The sequence below is a fragment of the Etheostoma cragini genome, chromosome 3 (genome assembly GCF_013103735.1).
Source record: "Etheostoma cragini isolate CJK2018 chromosome 3, CSU_Ecrag_1.0, whole genome shotgun sequence".
In the NCBI taxonomy this organism is placed as follows: Eukaryota; Metazoa; Chordata; class Actinopteri; order Perciformes; family Percidae; genus Etheostoma; species Etheostoma cragini.
The window spans coordinates 11,199,080-11,216,908 of record NC_048409.1 but is presented as its reverse complement, the minus strand read 5'-3'; the positions used below and the strand labels follow the sequence as shown (position 1 = coordinate 11,216,908).

The 17,829-nt window shown below is 39.1% G+C and overlaps 2 protein-coding genes across 4 annotated transcripts in view; both read right to left on the bottom strand.

The window, feature by feature from the left end:
• The window catches only part of sptssb (serine palmitoyltransferase, small subunit B), a 4,295-nt gene extending 1,716 nt beyond the window's left edge, over positions 1-2,579 (bottom strand). The window contains exon 1 of the mRNA XM_034867373.1: positions 2,472-2,579. The gene's annotated coding sequence lies outside the window, so the exon portion shown is untranslated. The remainder of the gene's footprint in view (positions 1-2,471) is intronic.
• Positions 2,580-5,008: 2,429 nt separating this feature from the next.
• On the bottom strand, positions 5,009-16,395 carry nmd3 (NMD3 ribosome export adaptor). 3 transcript variants are annotated; one of them, XM_034867685.1, is made up of 17 exons: positions 16,295-16,395; positions 16,199-16,202; positions 15,816-15,906; positions 14,513-14,647; positions 14,254-14,350; positions 13,728-13,808; positions 13,240-13,368; positions 12,202-12,292; positions 11,415-11,493; positions 10,066-10,162; positions 9,199-9,316; positions 7,509-7,654; positions 7,085-7,197; positions 6,906-6,978; positions 6,570-6,676; positions 5,677-5,747; positions 5,009-5,467 (listed from the first exon to the last, which is right to left on the bottom strand). In XM_034867685.1, exons 3-17 carry the CDS (start codon positions 15,857-15,859, stop codon positions 5,334-5,336), a joined length of 1,515 nt encoding a protein of 504 aa, XP_034723576.1. In that variant the 5' UTR covers positions 15,860-15,906; positions 16,199-16,202; positions 16,295-16,395; the 3' UTR covers positions 5,009-5,333. The 3 variants fall into 3 exon arrangements, with proteins under 3 accessions (XP_034723576.1, XP_034723577.1, XP_034723578.1); XM_034867686.1 differs by lacking the exon at positions 16,199-16,202 and having other exon boundaries at positions 15,816-15,904; XM_034867687.1 differs by lacking the exon at positions 16,199-16,202 and having other exon boundaries at positions 16,328-16,344.
• Between the last annotated feature and the right edge of the window lie 1,434 nt (positions 16,396-17,829).

Here is a 17,829-nt window from a genome sequence, read left to right as displayed (position 1 = left end):
TATGACCATCCAAAAGTAACTAATAGTGTGCGCTTGCTAAAAGATACTTCTTCTAAATCAAATAAAGTATAATGCATGGAAAATAAAACAAGTGTCCTGTAAGTTATTTGTAACTGAATAAATGATTGCAACAAATGAAGATGTATACACAAAAATATATCAACTAAACCTAAGGAAAAATATAAGTGCTTGAGGTTACCGCTCTTAAGCTGGCTGTATGGCCATGACTGTGGCCATCACAACCCTGAACAAGAGGAATTTACGTTTTTTGAAAAGATTCCAACTTCCACTATCATTTTTCCATCATGAAGACTAATACTCAGATTAAGATATGGTCTGGCCGGTGTTAACATTATCCTAAACAACTGTGTAACTAAGAGGAAAAATAGTCCTTAGGGCTGTGTGTTTATTAATAAGGTGTCAAAGGGAATCAGATGCACACCCAGCCCCCCCAAACCAACAGCAGAGCCCTGAGGGGGCAATCAAGTAGGCCTCATGGGGTCTTATTGGATTCATTTGTGTGGGTAGAGAAACAGCAATGAAATTAAACCCAGGAGTCCCAACATCTTCACTCATTTTCCTGGCACACATGCACGTCTTACCACACACCTGGGGCACTTTCAAAGAGCTACGTTCATGTTATGCGAGAAGGGTAATGAGAAGAGTTTTCTACATGCACAAGCCAAAACATGCACTTTAACAATGATGAAATAACACTTGCTTGTTTTAAAGTGCTCATATTATGTTAATTTTTAGGTTAATAATTGTATTTAGAAGTTATATCGGAATCTGTTTACATGGTTTAACTTTTTAAAAACAACATGTGTTTGTTGTACTGCACAATGCTGCAGCTCCTCTTTTCACCCTGTGTGTTGAGCTCGCTGTTTTAGCTCCAGAGTGAGGCATCACACTTCTGTTCCATCTTTGTTGGGAGTTGCACATGCACAGTAGCTAGGTAAGCACTGCTAGCCAGTCAGAAGCAGAGTATGAGGGCGTGCAACGCTAGCAGCTAGGCGAGCATTATAATGTGTGTTACAAAGTGATGCACGTATGTCACAGAAGATAAGGCTGGAGTAAGACAGCGCCGTTTGGAGTAGTTAGTGAGCAGTGTTTTCTGTTGGGGATGGTAAAGCCCTTTGGGGTGGACTTTCGGCTTTTTTACTTTGTAAGCCTATATCATGCACAAAATATATATAACACTATAGAGGAAAGGGGAAAAGCCACAAAGCATAATATGAACACTTTAAAGCTTTGTTTGCAGGACTTATGGTGTTTGTAATTAATGTAGACCGTATTTGATTAAAAACTATATAATATATGACATATGCTGTCAGATGACATACTATGCTGTGCCCATCACAAGTACTGGGTGCTATGCTATAAGTATGTCTTTAGTCAATCTCTGCAGAGTGAACTTAGGAGCTTTTGCTTTAAATAAAGGTCCTTTATTATATCACCATCTTGGACACCTTGAAGTCATACATGGCAAAATCCACGACACTTTCAATAATTGCTGCAGGCAATACCAGATCCTGCCACACAGCTCAACAGGTGCACTACAAGTTTCTCCCAAAGAAAATCAATTAGAAAGTAGAAAATAGTGGATCACCTTGCTGCAGTTCTTTAAACTGGGATCCTGTCCCTCAAATTATTGATTTTAATAAATAAATACTACAGTTAGTTTATAAATCACTGGATGGTTCTGGGCTAAAATACAGTTGTGATCTTTTGCTACATTATGAACCACCTTCAACTCTCAGGTCATGCTTTGCTTTCAGAATCAGAACCAAACATGGAGAAGCAGCGTTCAGTTTACATATCTGGAACAAACTCCCAGGAATCTGCAGGTCCTCTGCAGCGCTTAGTTTTTTAAATTAAGGCTGAAAACTTTTCTGTTTGACACTTCCTTTTATTAAATCTTACACTGAACTGTACCTTTTTATTCTTGTATTTTATACCTGTCTTATTCAGTTTTTTTGTGTTATCTCTTTGTTTTTTTATGTTTTATGTAATGCACTTTGAATGGTCTTGTTGCTGTAATTTGCTCTTTAAATAAAGGTACCTTGCTTTGCAGGTGTGGCCTACTGACGTTGAAAAAACAGGATCGTTTCTTTTTTTTTATATCTACGGTCTACTCTGCAGGATGTAACCAAATATAATTCCTTGACATAAATACTACAGTTGGACTGTGTACTGAAGTTACAAGCATTTAGATGGTGATCATCATCCTTGAACCTGAATTTGGCCAGCAAACATGCAAAAGAACGTATGTTAATGTTTTATGCCAAGTTAAACTCCTTGCAAAGATACTATACATGTATAATGAATAAAGCTCTGCACATAGCAATAATACATTCCTTCAGTCATCAGTTTAGTGGAAAGAATATTATAGAGGGGACATATCAGCTCTTGAGCGCTCACTGTAGTCTGTATTGTGTAGGCTATAACCAAATCCATATGCTGAGACTCACCTTAGCGGCTGACGTGAGATCCTCTGATATCTACTACTGATGGGGATAATTACAGGACAAGCTACAGGCAACAGCCCGCAACCCGCTGCTGCTGCTCCGCTGCTTTGTCTGAATAAAAAGCTGCCTCTGCAGTTTGCCACTAGCCTTTATATATAGTTCATAGACTATGAGAATGACACCACACCCACTACTAGTGCTTACACTCAGATGTAGGTGGAGTGACCGAGGGCTAAAACGCATATAGCAGGTGTGTGTGTGTATGTGGTCTAAAAAAAAACAATTGAGGCTCAGGAGTCAGGCTTTTAGGTGCAGCTTTAACTCAGCCATGTAAAGTCTTTGTGTAGCATCTTTAACTTTCTCCAGTCCGTGACACAGCCGTCTCACCATGCTGCAGCCTGACACTGCCCTGCAGCAGGATGGATTTCATAATAAGAATATTTTGCAGTGTTTCTATGATACCACTGCAGTGCACGCAACATTCATAGGACCACAGCGTCCTACTGACAACTAACTGGCACTTTCAAAAAGAAATGCAAATATCTTCTTGGATCAGACATCAGTCTCTGCTCTTATGTCCTTCTACATTTAGCAGACACATGTTTCTGCATTTTGGTAGTAGACTGATTATTGATAACTGACTGAGGTGTGTAAGTGTTCAGGTGTGAATCCAAAAACGTTTTATGCAACAACCACAGAGTTATCCAACTCTTAACGTGTCTTGGAAAACCACTAAAAGCCTAATATGCAGAGTCAAAATATATAAACTTTGTATCTATTCCCTGAACCCTTAAATAGACAACATAAAAAATGAATTAAAGCAAGCTGAGAAGTTGTCTCTTTTGTTCAAGGGCAATAAAGACACAGTTAAGAAAATGTTGTCTCCTATCTGCGCAATGTTTGCTGACCTGCTCAATTCTTGCATTTGACTTGACAGCCCTATTCATTACTGTTGTGTAAACACGGGCAGTGCCGCCGCCGTGGTGCACTGGTTACGCATGGATACACTGCGATTTTGTCTGTGTCACAAGGATGAGGACTGGTTTAAAATCCCAGGCACTATGCCTGAATAACACTTTCCCCGTTGTAGAAAGTTAACATCTTTGTAGTAACTGTATCAACTGTCTTTGCATAGTCCTGACCTGCCTCCCCAAACAGTAGTTTGGAATCAGTATTCAAAACAGAATGCCAACCTTCTTAAAAGCTCAGAAACTTTTGGGAATCTAAGCTCATTAAAAATGCCACTGGTCGTCTTATCCCAGGAGAAAGTCAGTCTGTAATGGTAGAAATTAGGTAATGGGGCTACAGGCAAAGCATATGGGTCAAAAGAGCTAGTTTATGCCAATGCAAAGATGGTGATAAAATCGGATTAAAACCAGATCACAAACCTAAAACACTCAAGAAGGGATTCACCTCATTGACTTCCTTTTACCATTCCACCAGCTCAGGTTTGTGAAAAACAAGACCAGGACGCCTCCTTTCTCTTCAAGTTAGAACGCAAGCCATGTCTCACAGAAATGTGATACACACATTCCTCTGGGGTCTTGGATTACATAAAGCCTCATATCAGGTAGGTCTGCACAGCCATGCAACAAACCTAGTGATAGAAAAACTTAAGTTTTGTTTTGTTTTGTTCTTGTGAGTGTGTCTCTTGCTGTGTGCATCTTTCATAGTTTTACATTCCTAAGATTATCAGGGATCACCCGAAGCATTTGCTCCTTAAATGTAAACTGCTCCTTAAACTTAAACTATTCCTAAGGGTTTTTTAAGGCAACTGTTTTATATAGTATACCCTTCCTCTTTTTCATATGTTGCCATAAAATTAAAATGTCCATGACAGTGTTTTGAGTCCTAGCATTTGATCTATTTTAACAGGCTATATACGTGTACATATTACAATCAAGATATACAAATAAAAGAAAATTGACAATGTTTTCAATTACTTACCACTCTCTTTCGCTGAAAAGCTGGTGCAGCTAGGTTGGTATTTATATAATGCCAATGGTAGCCAAATAATGCCATTAACAGGCTTGGCCGGGCTTACCACAGGTGTGGCTATTTGAATGCATTAGATCTGTTTTGTTAGTGGCCCACAGCTCTCTCTAGTGGATATGTCCAGAAAAGTACTTCTTTGAATATGTGGTGTTTTCATGCTGAACATAAAGTATACTCAAAGCAGAAGGTATGTTTTGTCTTTTGAGTGTGCTGTTTGTGCACACTACTCACATTTCTTTTGCCAGATGCTCATAGTTGGCAAAATAAATTTGCAGAGTGAACTCAGAAGCTTTTTTTTAAATAAGAAGGTACTTAATTATATCACAAAACTGTAAAAAAATAAATAAAAAAAAAGATACAAACAAAATCAAAACAAGTATTACATCTTCAAAAAAAATACTTTTCTTTGGTTTAATTGGAAGTAGCTTTCCAAAGTGGCAGTTGTATTGCCATCTGAGTACATATTGTATATAATTAGTATGTAGTATGGATTAGGGACCTAGCTAATCTCCTTTAATCCCCAAACAGAAAAAATCTCGGAAAAGTATAGGACAATTTTTTATTTTGATATAGTGAAATAGATGCACTTCATCTTCAAATAACTCCAAAATGTTACATGCCAAAGGGAGAAAAGAGTACTTTGGAAGCATATTTGTGTGGCACTAATTAAACCCAGACAGGAATAACTGTAATGAGTGATTACATCACAGTCCGATGAACTGTGGACTGTTTCTGTGTGAAACATTATTTGTCAGTGGTTCAATCAGTCTTCAATCTGCTGTCAGTTCAGCTCTGTGTGTAACTGTGTCATCGGTGGACCTGTTTTTGACAGATCGGCGGTCAGTGTCACACGGGCAGGATGCCGACCGGCTAGTCCGTCATCATCTCGGCCCCCTCTTCTCCTGTCGCATCGGTTAGGCTGAGCTCCTCCAGCATCTCCATCAGGGACACGCGTGGTGCTCCGTCATCATCAGTGTCGCTCTCCACTGGAATCTTTGACGCATCTGAAATTCCAAAAATCAAGGTCTATTTATTAACTGTCCATCCAACACATCATCTATATATAAACTTACATTCGATCTGTTGACTGTTAAGCAGCCAGCAAATGAGTCACATCTCAACTATTCAAGCTGCAACAATGGAAACAAACAGAAGGGCTGAAGTGTCTGAGGATACTGGTGCAGTGAAAAGTCTGCAGGGCCCAGCTGCTCACCTCTGTAGATGTTAACATTCTTCCTCAGAGCCTCATCCTCTTCCAAGTCCTCCAGGAAGTCCTGGTATTGTCTAAAGACAGAAAAGCAAGTTAAAAGGAAAACCAATGTGGTGGCACGTTACAGAGAAAATATTAAACAGGATACTTAGCATTCTTGGCACATTTTCAAACTATTCACTAAATATACAAGATATGATATATATATCCTTTTTGATGTGAGGGGGGACATTTGCGCCAAAACAAACTAAGAAATTCCTCATAGGCTGAAAATGGACTTAGAGATAAAACGTTTGATTATTCAGGGAGTTATTCCCTAAGGCAAAGGTGTTACAGGGTTGAATGGGTTGGCTACGTTAAATGCATTCACCTATTTTTTGTACGAATGTTTTACAAGAACTCCTCCAAGCACTCTTGCATTTAAGGGCAAATCTGGGGATATTCTACATTTTTCTCATTGTTCCATGAAAAGACCAAAACCACCATGATTTGATCTGACTAACATGTGTTGCCATCCTTTGTGCCACTGATCTCCATTGTTGAACACATAAATGAGCCACAATGTAAAATGCCATGTGTTTTAATCATGAGGACCATGGGCACTGTAATTTTAATTGAGCCAACAGACACCGTTCTGCTGCTGTAAATACTCACTAGGGCACCACATATGCACCCTAAGCCTGGAATTAGTCCCCAATGAATGCAGTATTTTCTCCAGTTTGAGTAATGTTTGCTAAAACCTACTGTGCCCAGTTGTTTTAGTAAATTCTTTATTTTTACTAAATAATGTCCCTAGTCTGAAAACGACCAGTTAAACACAAGAGCTGAATAACATTTCCAATTCTTGAAGCTTTAATTCAGCCACAGAACTCAGAAACTCCACATTACTCTCCTACCTCTCATCATCTGTGTCCGTGCCTTCTCGCTCTCTCTCCATCTCCTGCAGTTTCCAGTTCCTGCGCTTCGCCCTCCTGCTGCGGTCGTAGCTCTTCTTGATCAGCACCTTCGAGGGTCCACATGGAGGTTGTACAATTAAAACACCACAGCAGATTGTCTCCATACTTTTCTCTATGTGGTGCTATGCCTGAATGTAGTATTTTGTCCAAGGACGCGATCACATCCCCAGACAGTATTTTATATTGCCACTAGAGGACAGTGGTAATTAAGTCGACAACAGCTGCTTAGAGGGATCAAGGAAGCCCAGGTTTATTCACTGAGGAGTTGAGTCTTACCACATCAGGAACGTGGTGAGGGTTCATCTTATTCAGGTACTCGTCATTGACGTTGGAATTGGCAAAGTCAAATCTGTAGTGTGAGAAGTAAATGTGCCATAAAGTGTCGAGTGTACAGCCTGCAGTCAGTCTTTACTGCCAACCTGACCAGCCTCTTCTCGTCTATCCCTCATACTCACCCCAGCACCAGGTCTCCGATGTTGAGCAGGTGGCCCAGGAACGTACGGCAGTGATACTGCTGACTGGTGTTCATCTCTGATGTTTTCTGGACCCACACTTCAGCAAGGGTGTGCTGTGACACACACACACACGGACACACACTAAATTTAGTCTCAAGCCGTTGAAACACCCTTGTTCTTTCCCTCCAGTTTGTTTGGACAGTTGCATTAATATGCATGTAAAGAGAGAGCAAACAGTGTCTCTACAAACCTCACATCGAAACTAACACACCTGTGCGGTCCCGTTATTTTGGCTTGAATCCCGCATACAGGATCAGGGATAAGCAATGCTTCGCTATTGATTTTGCTTCCAAGAGCAAAGCAATGTTCCCCTCATAATGCAATCTGTTCTGCAACAACTACACACACACAAACACACCCTCACCTTATTGGACCTCATGCCGGCCCCAGCACCCAGCTTCTGGTTTCTGATGATGTCGGTGTCCATAACGATGAACTCCTCCAGTTGCCGTCGGTTACAGAGACTATTGAAGGGGTAACGCCAATATGTGCTCCCATCCACTTCAGCAACTAATGAGTTAAAGAGATTATTTAGGTATTTATTACTTACAGTTCTACTTGGATAAGACTAGTCATTAGAGCAGATAGCCTAAAATGTAAAAAAAAAATTATATACCATTTTTACTCATATATACTTGAGAAATTGGATAAAGCACACATTTTACAGACAGCATTTCCTTAACTGAACTGTCATTCTTGATAGATTTGATGGTTTTTCAGACTCCAACATACTCCAACAAGCCACATGAGTGCAAAAGTAAGATTTATCTGTCAGTGTTTTTCTACAACACTGTTGGGAACACTGTTGTGTACACATTCCAAATAATCCAGACACTGTTCTTGTGTATAATTCAAGTAAACTGAAGCAGAAAAACAGCAATACAAATATTTTCAATATGAAGTTAATTGCCTACTGCAGCCAAAATGTGCCGAACAGAGCTCTGCCTTGAGGCCGTTTCAGCTTCTCAGCCGGCTCGAAAAACGTTCTGCAACAAAAATAGCCTGCTCTTTGAAGAGTAATTAAAAACGTGTGGGATGCTTACATAACGTCAGAATTCAGTTGAGGAGCGCCTCGGCCTATCACATAATACAGTACGTGATTACACCAGATACAGAGGAAACACATCATCGCTTGTTGTCGCCCATCATTTGTCAGCATTTATGTATCAATTATAAATCCCTCCACGTGAGCTGACTTGGCTAGAACAGCACGTAAAAAAAAAAAAAATCTTTTCTTTTTTGTGAGCGTGTCTCGTGCTGTGCCGTGACGGCGAGCAGAGGGAAGCAGTTGAGTTAGACGACTGTAATGAACATGTGGTCAGCAGACCGGGGTCAGCTTAGTGCAGCACTGAAGGGTTTCACTCAAGCAATGACTCAGTTGTATCGCCATGGTAACAAAAGGACATGCTTATGATGTTTGTTCTACCCGCAAAGCCACAAATGCATGACTATGCTAAAGTGTCAATCATATAACACACAACATTACAAAGACCGTAATTACTATAGAGCTGAAATAATTAGTAACTTTTCAATCACCAGAAATAGGAAAATACTTTGATAATCATTTAAAAACTGTTACAAGTCAGTTACAAAGCAAAAAATGATCATATGCAACTTGTGTAAGAGTAAACTCAATTTCTTGAGCTTTTGGCTGTCGGTTGTTTTGGGTCAAATGGTCTTTTGGAATGGGGGTGCTAGGGGCACATCTATGATCACATCTAAATCACTATTTTTATAACACTACAAACACTGAAACTTTGCTCAAGCATCCCCAGGGGCTCTATACATGAACTCGAGCATTGAGAACATTGTGTACACAAACTCTTTTTCACTGGCGAGATGGCAGCGACCGGAAAAATCAACAGCTAAAGTGAGGCGTTCAAAAAGCCTCTTTATCTATCACAATAATTGAAAACTGATAAACAAAAAAAAAATCAAAAGCCACGTATCATGAAAGAATCGGATAAGGACAAAAGAACATCGTCCCAGCATTATTGGACTGTGGTGTCAGCTGGGCCTGTTAAGACTCAGCTGTCCACAGTAGAAATACTCACTCTGCAGGGTGTTGGGATCGATGAGGTGGATGGTGCTGGTGACACGGACGCACACACACACTTGACCCATGTTCCCCAAACTCTGCGCCAGCCGTGGGGAAAGGCACACTACGTTGTCCTGGCAACCAGACAAAATTGGACAACCCATGGTCAGACTGAGGTAGAAGGAAAGGCAAACAGACTTTGGACTTGCTTTAGAAGTTTCCAATGTGTGCGGAAAAAAGCCTTTGTTATCCAACAGCTGAGATTTAAAAAAAAAAAATTTAATTTTAAAATAAAGGCTTGGAATATAGTCTAAAGATTTACCACTATAATCCAATTAAGGATGTTGATATCTCTTGATGGCAAAACAAACAAAGCAGTAATCCGATTCCTGTTTTCATTCATTGAAAATACCCCAAATGGCACCTATCATTCAAACATGCTATTTAAAAAAATAAATAAATAAATAAATCACACCCAAGTCTATGTATTGTTATAAGCACAGAACTAAAGCTAAATGTCAAATGAGATAAAGCAACTATTAAAAGTAACGACTAAACACCTGCCAAGAATCTCCATCCCTACCTTAGTTTTAATGTAAACGGTATTAAGTTTAATTTATATGCACTTTCAAGGACAAATATAACATGAAAGATTATTGGCCAGCCTCAGGTTTTAATCTGCATATAAGCAGATCCCGAGACAGCTTTCTGACACACCATTTGTTTAAACAAAAAAATTGATACCCCAGAGGTGATACATAAAGAAACATGCCTGCTCTGGCTTGTCTGAGGTGCTGAATCAACATGGATGTGTCTCCCACGGTGGATTATTTGAGTAAAATAAAAACAAACTTAAAGTAAAACCAAATCCAGAGCTGTATACCTTGCAGACAGGTACGATTTCCATAGAGTAGGTGCTCTTATAGTTGTACGTGTTTGAATGGATGTCATGAGAGATGAGGCGCTGGGATGTCTTTGACCTTAAAAAAAGAAAAGAAAGTGTTTATTATTATTATCATCATCATCATCATCAGACTTCCTCCAGAAAAAAAGCAGAGTTCACGTTGTCCCAGTTGGACAAATCATAATGAAAGGGACTGAATGCTAAACGATAATGAGCACACATGTCATGACAACATCTAAATGACTGATTATGAAACGCTTGACAGGTTTTGCCAATTATAAACATACATTGATAGAAGCACACTGATAAAAAGAAATTATGAATATTGTTTGTTAGGGGTGGGACTCTCTGGGCACCTCATGATTCCATTTAGAGGCCAACGATCCAATTCTAAACCCATTATCAATGCATCTCGATGCAACAATTTGGTACATTTCCATGCATGGTTTTAAAAACAGTATACAAAATACAAATAAATCTGAGTTTGTTCGATTTTTTACATAATTTGTCACACACAAGTTTTTTAGGAAATGTTTTGTCTACAGCGGGTTTTATTTTGTTGTCGTTCAAGGCTTAAGCCTTAAACATGCTTGTGACAAGTGAACTTCTCTCAGTGATCTTCCATGTCAGAGACTCAGTCACGTTTAAAGGTGGAGAATCGGCTTCTTAGAACATGAAACATGAGATGGTTGGATAGAAAGTGATAAAGTAGATGTACAACCTTTGTGTTCTGACTAATTATGTATGTATGTATACACACACACACACACACACACACACACACACACACACACACACACACACACACATATACATACACACACAACTTGTTTTTTTCCTTTTGGCCATTTTTGTGGGGGTTTTCTGGACTCTTGCCTAAACTTTAAGTTTTTGTCCATGTATCCCATCCTCCTTTCTGATTTGTACATGTCTAGAGACAGTATTTTATTTTAAATAATTGATTATTATCTTATCAAAATAGATTATCGAATTGTTCTAGAAAAAAAATCACAATGCATCTCAGAATCCATTCCCCCCCCACCCGTATTGTTTGTTAACAGAGCTGTATTCTTTGTCCATGCATTTCTTTCATTAGGACATTTTATACTTTAACCCACATTTTGCTAAACGCCTAGTAGCATATTACTTTCTGTGACATTGACATATTTGCTCATAAATGTCTGGAGTGTTGGATGAAGACTGAAAGTAGGCAGTCATAATCAGTTTTAACCCTCTGATCAGCATTTAAATAAAAGTTGTGTTGTTGTTTTAATACCGAGCCTCATGTGGATGATGTTTTCAGAGACACAGACTGAGGCGTTGCTCACCTGCAGGGCACGGTGCACTGGAGGAAGTCGACCATCTTCTGAGCGTGCTGCTTGGAGCCATAGTAGAAATCAATCCCATCTGACAGAGGAGAGAAATACCATCAAACACCACCACCAACAAATGAATCACAGGTGTGCTTCACGGGTCAGCCCCACTGCAGAGCACATATGCATTGCATACAACACACACGAGAGCCGATGAAGATGGGAGAAAATATGGCAGCCACATGTTGTAGCCTTCATAGAGCTTTTAAGTCCTGCCGAGATATGGAGAGGATGGAAAGTACACAACCAGACAAAACTCCACATCACCCTGTCCTGTCAAAGAGCACAGAGAGCTGCTTCTAGGCATACCCACCCAGCACATTGCATTTGTGCCTGTGTGTGTGTATGATGTAGAAGTTAGCATCTTTACATAGGGTATAATTCAAGCTTGCATTGTAGGAATCTGGTATGCCATGCCTGCTCTGATTACACACTGATTAGAGGCACAACGCATGCCCTCCTGAGGCCCACACGAGGACAGCCGTGTGGACTGGTTGGGGCCAGTGATATGCATGCATGGCTTGCTGCGTGGTACGAGGTAATTAACACTTGACGCATCATTATGTTCAGCTCGGTTCAAATCCACATTAGTTACGCCGATGACGGATCAGACAAGGGACCCACTTTTCAGTGTAATTGGGTTAGAGGCGCTGAGGAATATAGCAGACCCCTCCTTTTAAAGATGTGTATACTATCAAACATGCAAAAATAAAATAATTGAATCCATATGCCATTGACTTACCATTGATTTCTTTGATGTTGAGGGCATTCTGGTGGAGTTTGTGCTTGAGAATCAGCTGCTCTAGATAGTAGAATGTCTTTTTATGAACGGTCTGTAAAAATAAACACATTTTTCAGCATCATCCAGAGATTCATATCTATTCAACCTTTAAAAAAAAACCAATGATAAATATCTATAAAAAGTGCAGCTGGGAAGACGTGCTCTGCGTGCAAAACACTGCTGGGAAACAAGTGAGAACAAGTAGACCGTTCATGATTTTGTATCCCGCCAATTCCTAACTTCCTGTATAGCTGCTTCATGGTAAAAGCTTTTCAGTGAAGAGAAGTGACTTTATTGAGAGTTAGCTGCAGAAGTCGTCAAGTCAACCAAGGGTATCTTGGCTGACGCTTGTTCCTGAGTAATCATTTTATAAATCTCTGGTCTCTGTAACACTGTGGCTAAGCCAGGTTTACCTCCACACATCAGTCATAAAAAGGAAAAAGGTCATTCCTAGGATTAAGTGTTGTTTATCTTGCCCTATACCAAGAGCAGTAGGTTTATTTTACATAAAACCTCACAGACACAGCTTCAGCCTTGAAAATGCAATTACAAAATTAACACAAAATAACAGGATTGTGACAAGAAAGAGTAAACGGGGAACACTTAAAATGCTAAAATGAGAGAAACCAAAACAAACAAATTGTAATGGGAGTGAAAAACAGGGTCATGATTAAGGGGTGCAGAAGCAAACAAGCAATTCCCTAACATTCCTGTAAAATGGGTTTTTTCCGCTTTTGTAGCCTTTCAGTATCAATTTACTTTTCAAGCCCTTTTGCAACACTGACAACCACATTCCCAGAATATACCCTTTGGCAAAATAAAACAGTTTTTATGTTTCACCTTATCAATAAACATGTTAAATTAAGCATGTTTTAAAAAGTATATTTTTTTAAAAGGTTGACAACGTTAGTAGAGTTCAAGTCAAACATACCAGTAGATAACCATACTGAGAAAACCTATTTATTTGTAGGGTGTGTCATTAAATCACAGACTCCTTACCTTCTGCCTAACTTGAACCACGGCCTTCCAGAAGTCTTTAGCTTCCACACGGTGGCAATCGTCGCACATCTGGTACTGGATGACAAACTCGACCACAAACACCTGCTGTAGGATAGCGCCATTCATCACCTGGAGGAGGTAAAAACAGCAACAACTTACACCACATGCATTGACTGCATGGCAAACAGTGACAAAAACTCTCTCTGTCATTCACTTCGGGGGAAAAAACCCATGAAATGGTTCCATGTTGCTACATCTGACCAGTGGGATCTGGAGACTGAATTATACAGACAGCACAAACAAAAGAGTTGGCCTTAAAAAGCAAAAGAACTCGGGTTCTCACTAAAAGGTCAACAGGATGAAATGACAGCCACAAAAAAAAAAAAAAGAACCCAGGTAACCTTTAGATGAAAAACCCGTTGTCCATCTTTTCCTCCGTTAGTTGGAATATCACTATCTTACACTTACCCCTAACACTGTGTTCTCACCTCTTTCTGAATGGTCAATTTCATCTTAATCCTTTTGGAGTGTGGCTCTGTCCACAGGAAGCCAGCATCAATGAGACGCACCTGTGAGGAGAGAGATGTTAAAGTAACGTGAGCCTTGAGTACTGCGGTGAACACGATCATAATGAAAAGTTAGACACGTGCATGTGGACACAATATTATCATAATGCAATCCATGACCGGCAAAGTATACTATAAAGTTCAATAAAAAATGTTGTATGAACTGTGCTAAAAGAATGTTAATGCACTTTTATAGTTATTTCTGAGGCCGTCGTTTCTGATTTTGTATCAGGCAGCATTATATTATAAGACTACACTAAAAAGAGTCACTACATGTGTGTAAGCCGTTTTCTCTACAAGACCCCATAAAAAAAATACTAAACTGACTTCTTTCACAATCTGATATTGAAAATAATACATTCAAAATCAAGTAGGCTCAATAACAAGATGGAACTGAAACAAGAAAATATGCCATTGTCTGTTGAATATTAGTAAGAATCGTACTTACTTTGGTCATCGAGCTCTTAATTTTTTTCAGACAAAGGGTCAGCAGCTCCCTGGACTCCAGCGCACACGTCACCCAGCTGGCCGGAGGCTGCAAGTACCTGAGTAAAAGAAGATGTACATTCAAGCCTCAACTTACCCCTGCCTTATAAATCTCAAGATAACCTTATCTAAATGTTTCCTACAGAGAAACAATGATACTATGTGTATCATGCTGTAAAAAAAAAAAAAAAGTTAAGAGGAGCAAAAAGCGTGGAACAAACCTTTCACACTGCTTGCAGAAGTGCACCGTGACTTGCTTGGGGATTCCCTCTGAGATGTCTACCTGAGTTCGCAGGCAGGCTACACACATGTTGGCTGGGTTGGGAGGAATGGGGACCCCACATGTACAGCACAGGCTGGGGAGGAGAGAGGCAACATTGGTACAACTCTGTGACATAAACAAATGACATGGCAGAATTGGTTTTTTAGACATGGACAATGGCATAATACCTCTGGGTCAAATTAAGGAAATATGTTGTGGGAGTTTTAGATCATTCATAAAGTTAACAAACACTGCATTACTGCTGACCAGTTCCTGAGGCATACAGTTCATTTTATTGCATTTTCTTCCATCTTTGTAAAAGGCACAGGTTTCGGATTATTTTAAGATGCTATGCAACAGTTAGACAGCTCCATTTGACATGAGATCATGAATCATACCAATGAACATTTAGATTTTGTATGGTTTTGTCAAAATGACATTGCTCTTGACCTAGAGCACAATGTAATTTTGAAAAAACCATAGACATCTAAATGTTGAAATCCCAGACTGTTCTGCAAACTCCTCCCAGTTGCTGTGTTACCCAATGGGAAGCTTGGAGACAACTAACATGCAAACAACAACCTGTCCAAATTCATCTGCTAGATTAGGGATATTGTGTCTCAGTGTGCAGTCCCTGGTTCTGTGCTTTATAACTTGTAATTCCACTGCTGTGCAACAATCAACTGCTGATTGTTACCCAATAACCAGCACTTTCAACTGAAATACGAGGATCTTATATGCAATATGAAAAACAAAAAATGGCCAAGTGTTTACTACAATAAATTACCAGATCTAGTCTACCCAAATGAATGACTCTGTACTGAAATAGCATGCCAGTCTTTGTAACCACAACATACGAAGGAGTGTGTGCTTTAATCCATCTGTAAATAAGGCAAACATTTCTTTTTGTGAGCTTTTTATCTTTAATGCACACACCATTTGGTTGTGCCATTATATAAACTGGCCTACTACAGAGCAATCAATATTAATAGCTAAGGATGTGTTTTGCTAGTGAAACATAAATTCACACAGTCTCCTTGTGACAGGCCTTACACAATACAACAGATTCGAGGGCATAAATACCATTTACAATAATAATAATAATAATAATAATAAATGTTATTTATAATGCCCTTTACATTTCAAAAAGAAATCTCAAAGTGCTACAATTAATAGGGAGTTAAAAACTGTTTCCAGAGTACGATACAATTGACAAGCAATAATAAAACACCATAAAACTAAATTTATATTTGTTCACTTACATATTCCCCTGGCTGCTTGTGGCAGGAGCTTGCATGTACTCCATTCTTGCCAACTTGACAGGACTTGTATGTCAGTGGACTTTTGTAATTTCTGGACACAAAAACATAACACATTAACAGGTATAGCTTTGACAGTAACAAGACTGCTAGATTATAGCCAACGTTAAAAAGTGGCGAGCACTGTGTAACTTATTTCTAACAGCAGGTAAATGTTATAACACTATGGGTTTTTGTTCACACTCCGAATCAAAAAGTCAGCTATAAAAGACTGTTAGGTCATTGAAAAAGATGCCGGCCAGGCTACAGTTAACGCTGCTAGCATCAGCTCACCATTCAGTATCGGACAGCTAGCATGAGAGGCTAAATTGATAGTTTTTATGGACGATTCTCAAAGATATTCGTAAAGAAACAAGCACACAATGTCAACCAAAAGTATTCGATAGCTACAGCTGCTACAAGCGTGTGATGACAAAACTTACTAAAGTTATTTCGATGGGAAATCCACAACACACCAGAAAAAGTCCTCCACGTTTTCCACACCGAGGAGCGAGGGAGGCTTGGCGACGTCATGCAGTACTCAAGGACCCCGGGACTGTTTTTGTCTGCCTGAATAAAATTCCTTCAAAACATTTTAATAAGCTAAGAAAAGGCTAAATAAAACATGTTTGGCATTAATGGTTAGATGAACTATTTCACAGTACTGAACAATAGTATAAATACGATTGGTAAAACTCTGGCACTAGAATAAGGTAATTTTACACAAGTTGCTACTTAAAATGAAATAAAAATTAAAAAAAAGAAGAAAAAAAAAGAGTGAAATAACTTCATCATGTCCCAATATCTAAAAGTCTGCCCTGCTGCAACATAATGTGCATAGGCCATAGTAGGCTACATACTGCATGACCATCTTAAACATTATGGCCAGGCCCCCGAACTAATATATCAACTTGAACATTGCCTATTTAAATGAAGCGTACATGCTATTATAGCATGGGAGCTTCATTTAAATAAGATTTAGGATTCCATAGCCTATTTCCATGTAGCTCAGTTTTAATTAAACACAATACATGTGTTATGAAAACCCTATTGCCACCAACGGGTTGTGGTAGTCGGATATCAGTGCCAAATTTTGCGATTATTCATCTGATTATGTAAATTGTTATAATGACTTTTTGCAAAATTAATAACCTGTGTTGAAGCATTTATAAGCCACGTTTTTTTTGGAGCACCTGTGGTATGGCAGCTCCCTGGATGCCTTCGGGGGCTGTCGGAAATATTCAACTCAAAACGAGAGAACAGTAACGGTCATGCGTTAAGTAGGCTAAGTAAATGAACCATGACAGAAGGCGTGGGAATATGTAGCCTGCACTATTATGCCTAATGGACAATATGCGAAGATGTCCAAATCGCTTCACCCAGTTAGGCTATAGATAAAACTGCTTTACAAGCACAGAAACAATAACAATATAGCTTGTTAGCCTACTCTTTCAGAACTGACTGTGACCTAATAGAAATAAATTGAATTAAGTTCAATAATTTTGATCATTTGTATCAGTTCAATAGCTATGGAGCTGTGTTTTGTGATTAAATGTAACCCTAATATGTAAAGATGCCGGAACTCTTATTCCACTGCTCCAGCTGAAATCTTATGTAACAGGTGGTGGGTAGGGTTGGGGATAGTTATACCGCATATTAATTCAGTGAACTCATACTGATGATATGATCTTATTATTATATCTAGTTATCATTTTTTTTTAATATCATTTTATTCTTTATGGATTTGGCGTTTTATTGCGTTTTCGTCATGTTGTTCTGATGCATTTATTATCCTAATGCACTTTAAATTGCCTCTGTTTTTCAAATAGGCCTAAAGGTGCTTTGCATACATTTCTGTACTCAAATCAATTATTCTGTTATTTGATTTTTTCAGACATGATACAATAAATTTGGTCTCGTGTAGGTTATGTGTGAGACACAATTAATCTGACATGATCGTGTCTATACATTTCCTTAT

Excerpts from the sequence above, each read along its gene's own strand:
- nmd3 (XM_034867685.1), bottom strand. The coding sequence starts at position 15,859 with ATGGAGTACATGCAAGCTCCTGCCACAAGCAGCCAGGGGAATAT. Across the intron at positions 9,317-10,065 it reads AAATCGTACCTGTCTGCAAG|GACAACGTAGTGTGCCTTTC; the intron begins GTATACAGCTCT and ends TCTGGTTGCCAG. Across the intron at positions 7,198-7,508 it reads CCGGCATGAGGTCCAATAAG|CACACCCTTGCTGAAGTGTG; the intron begins GTGAGGGTGTGT and ends TGTGTGTCACAG.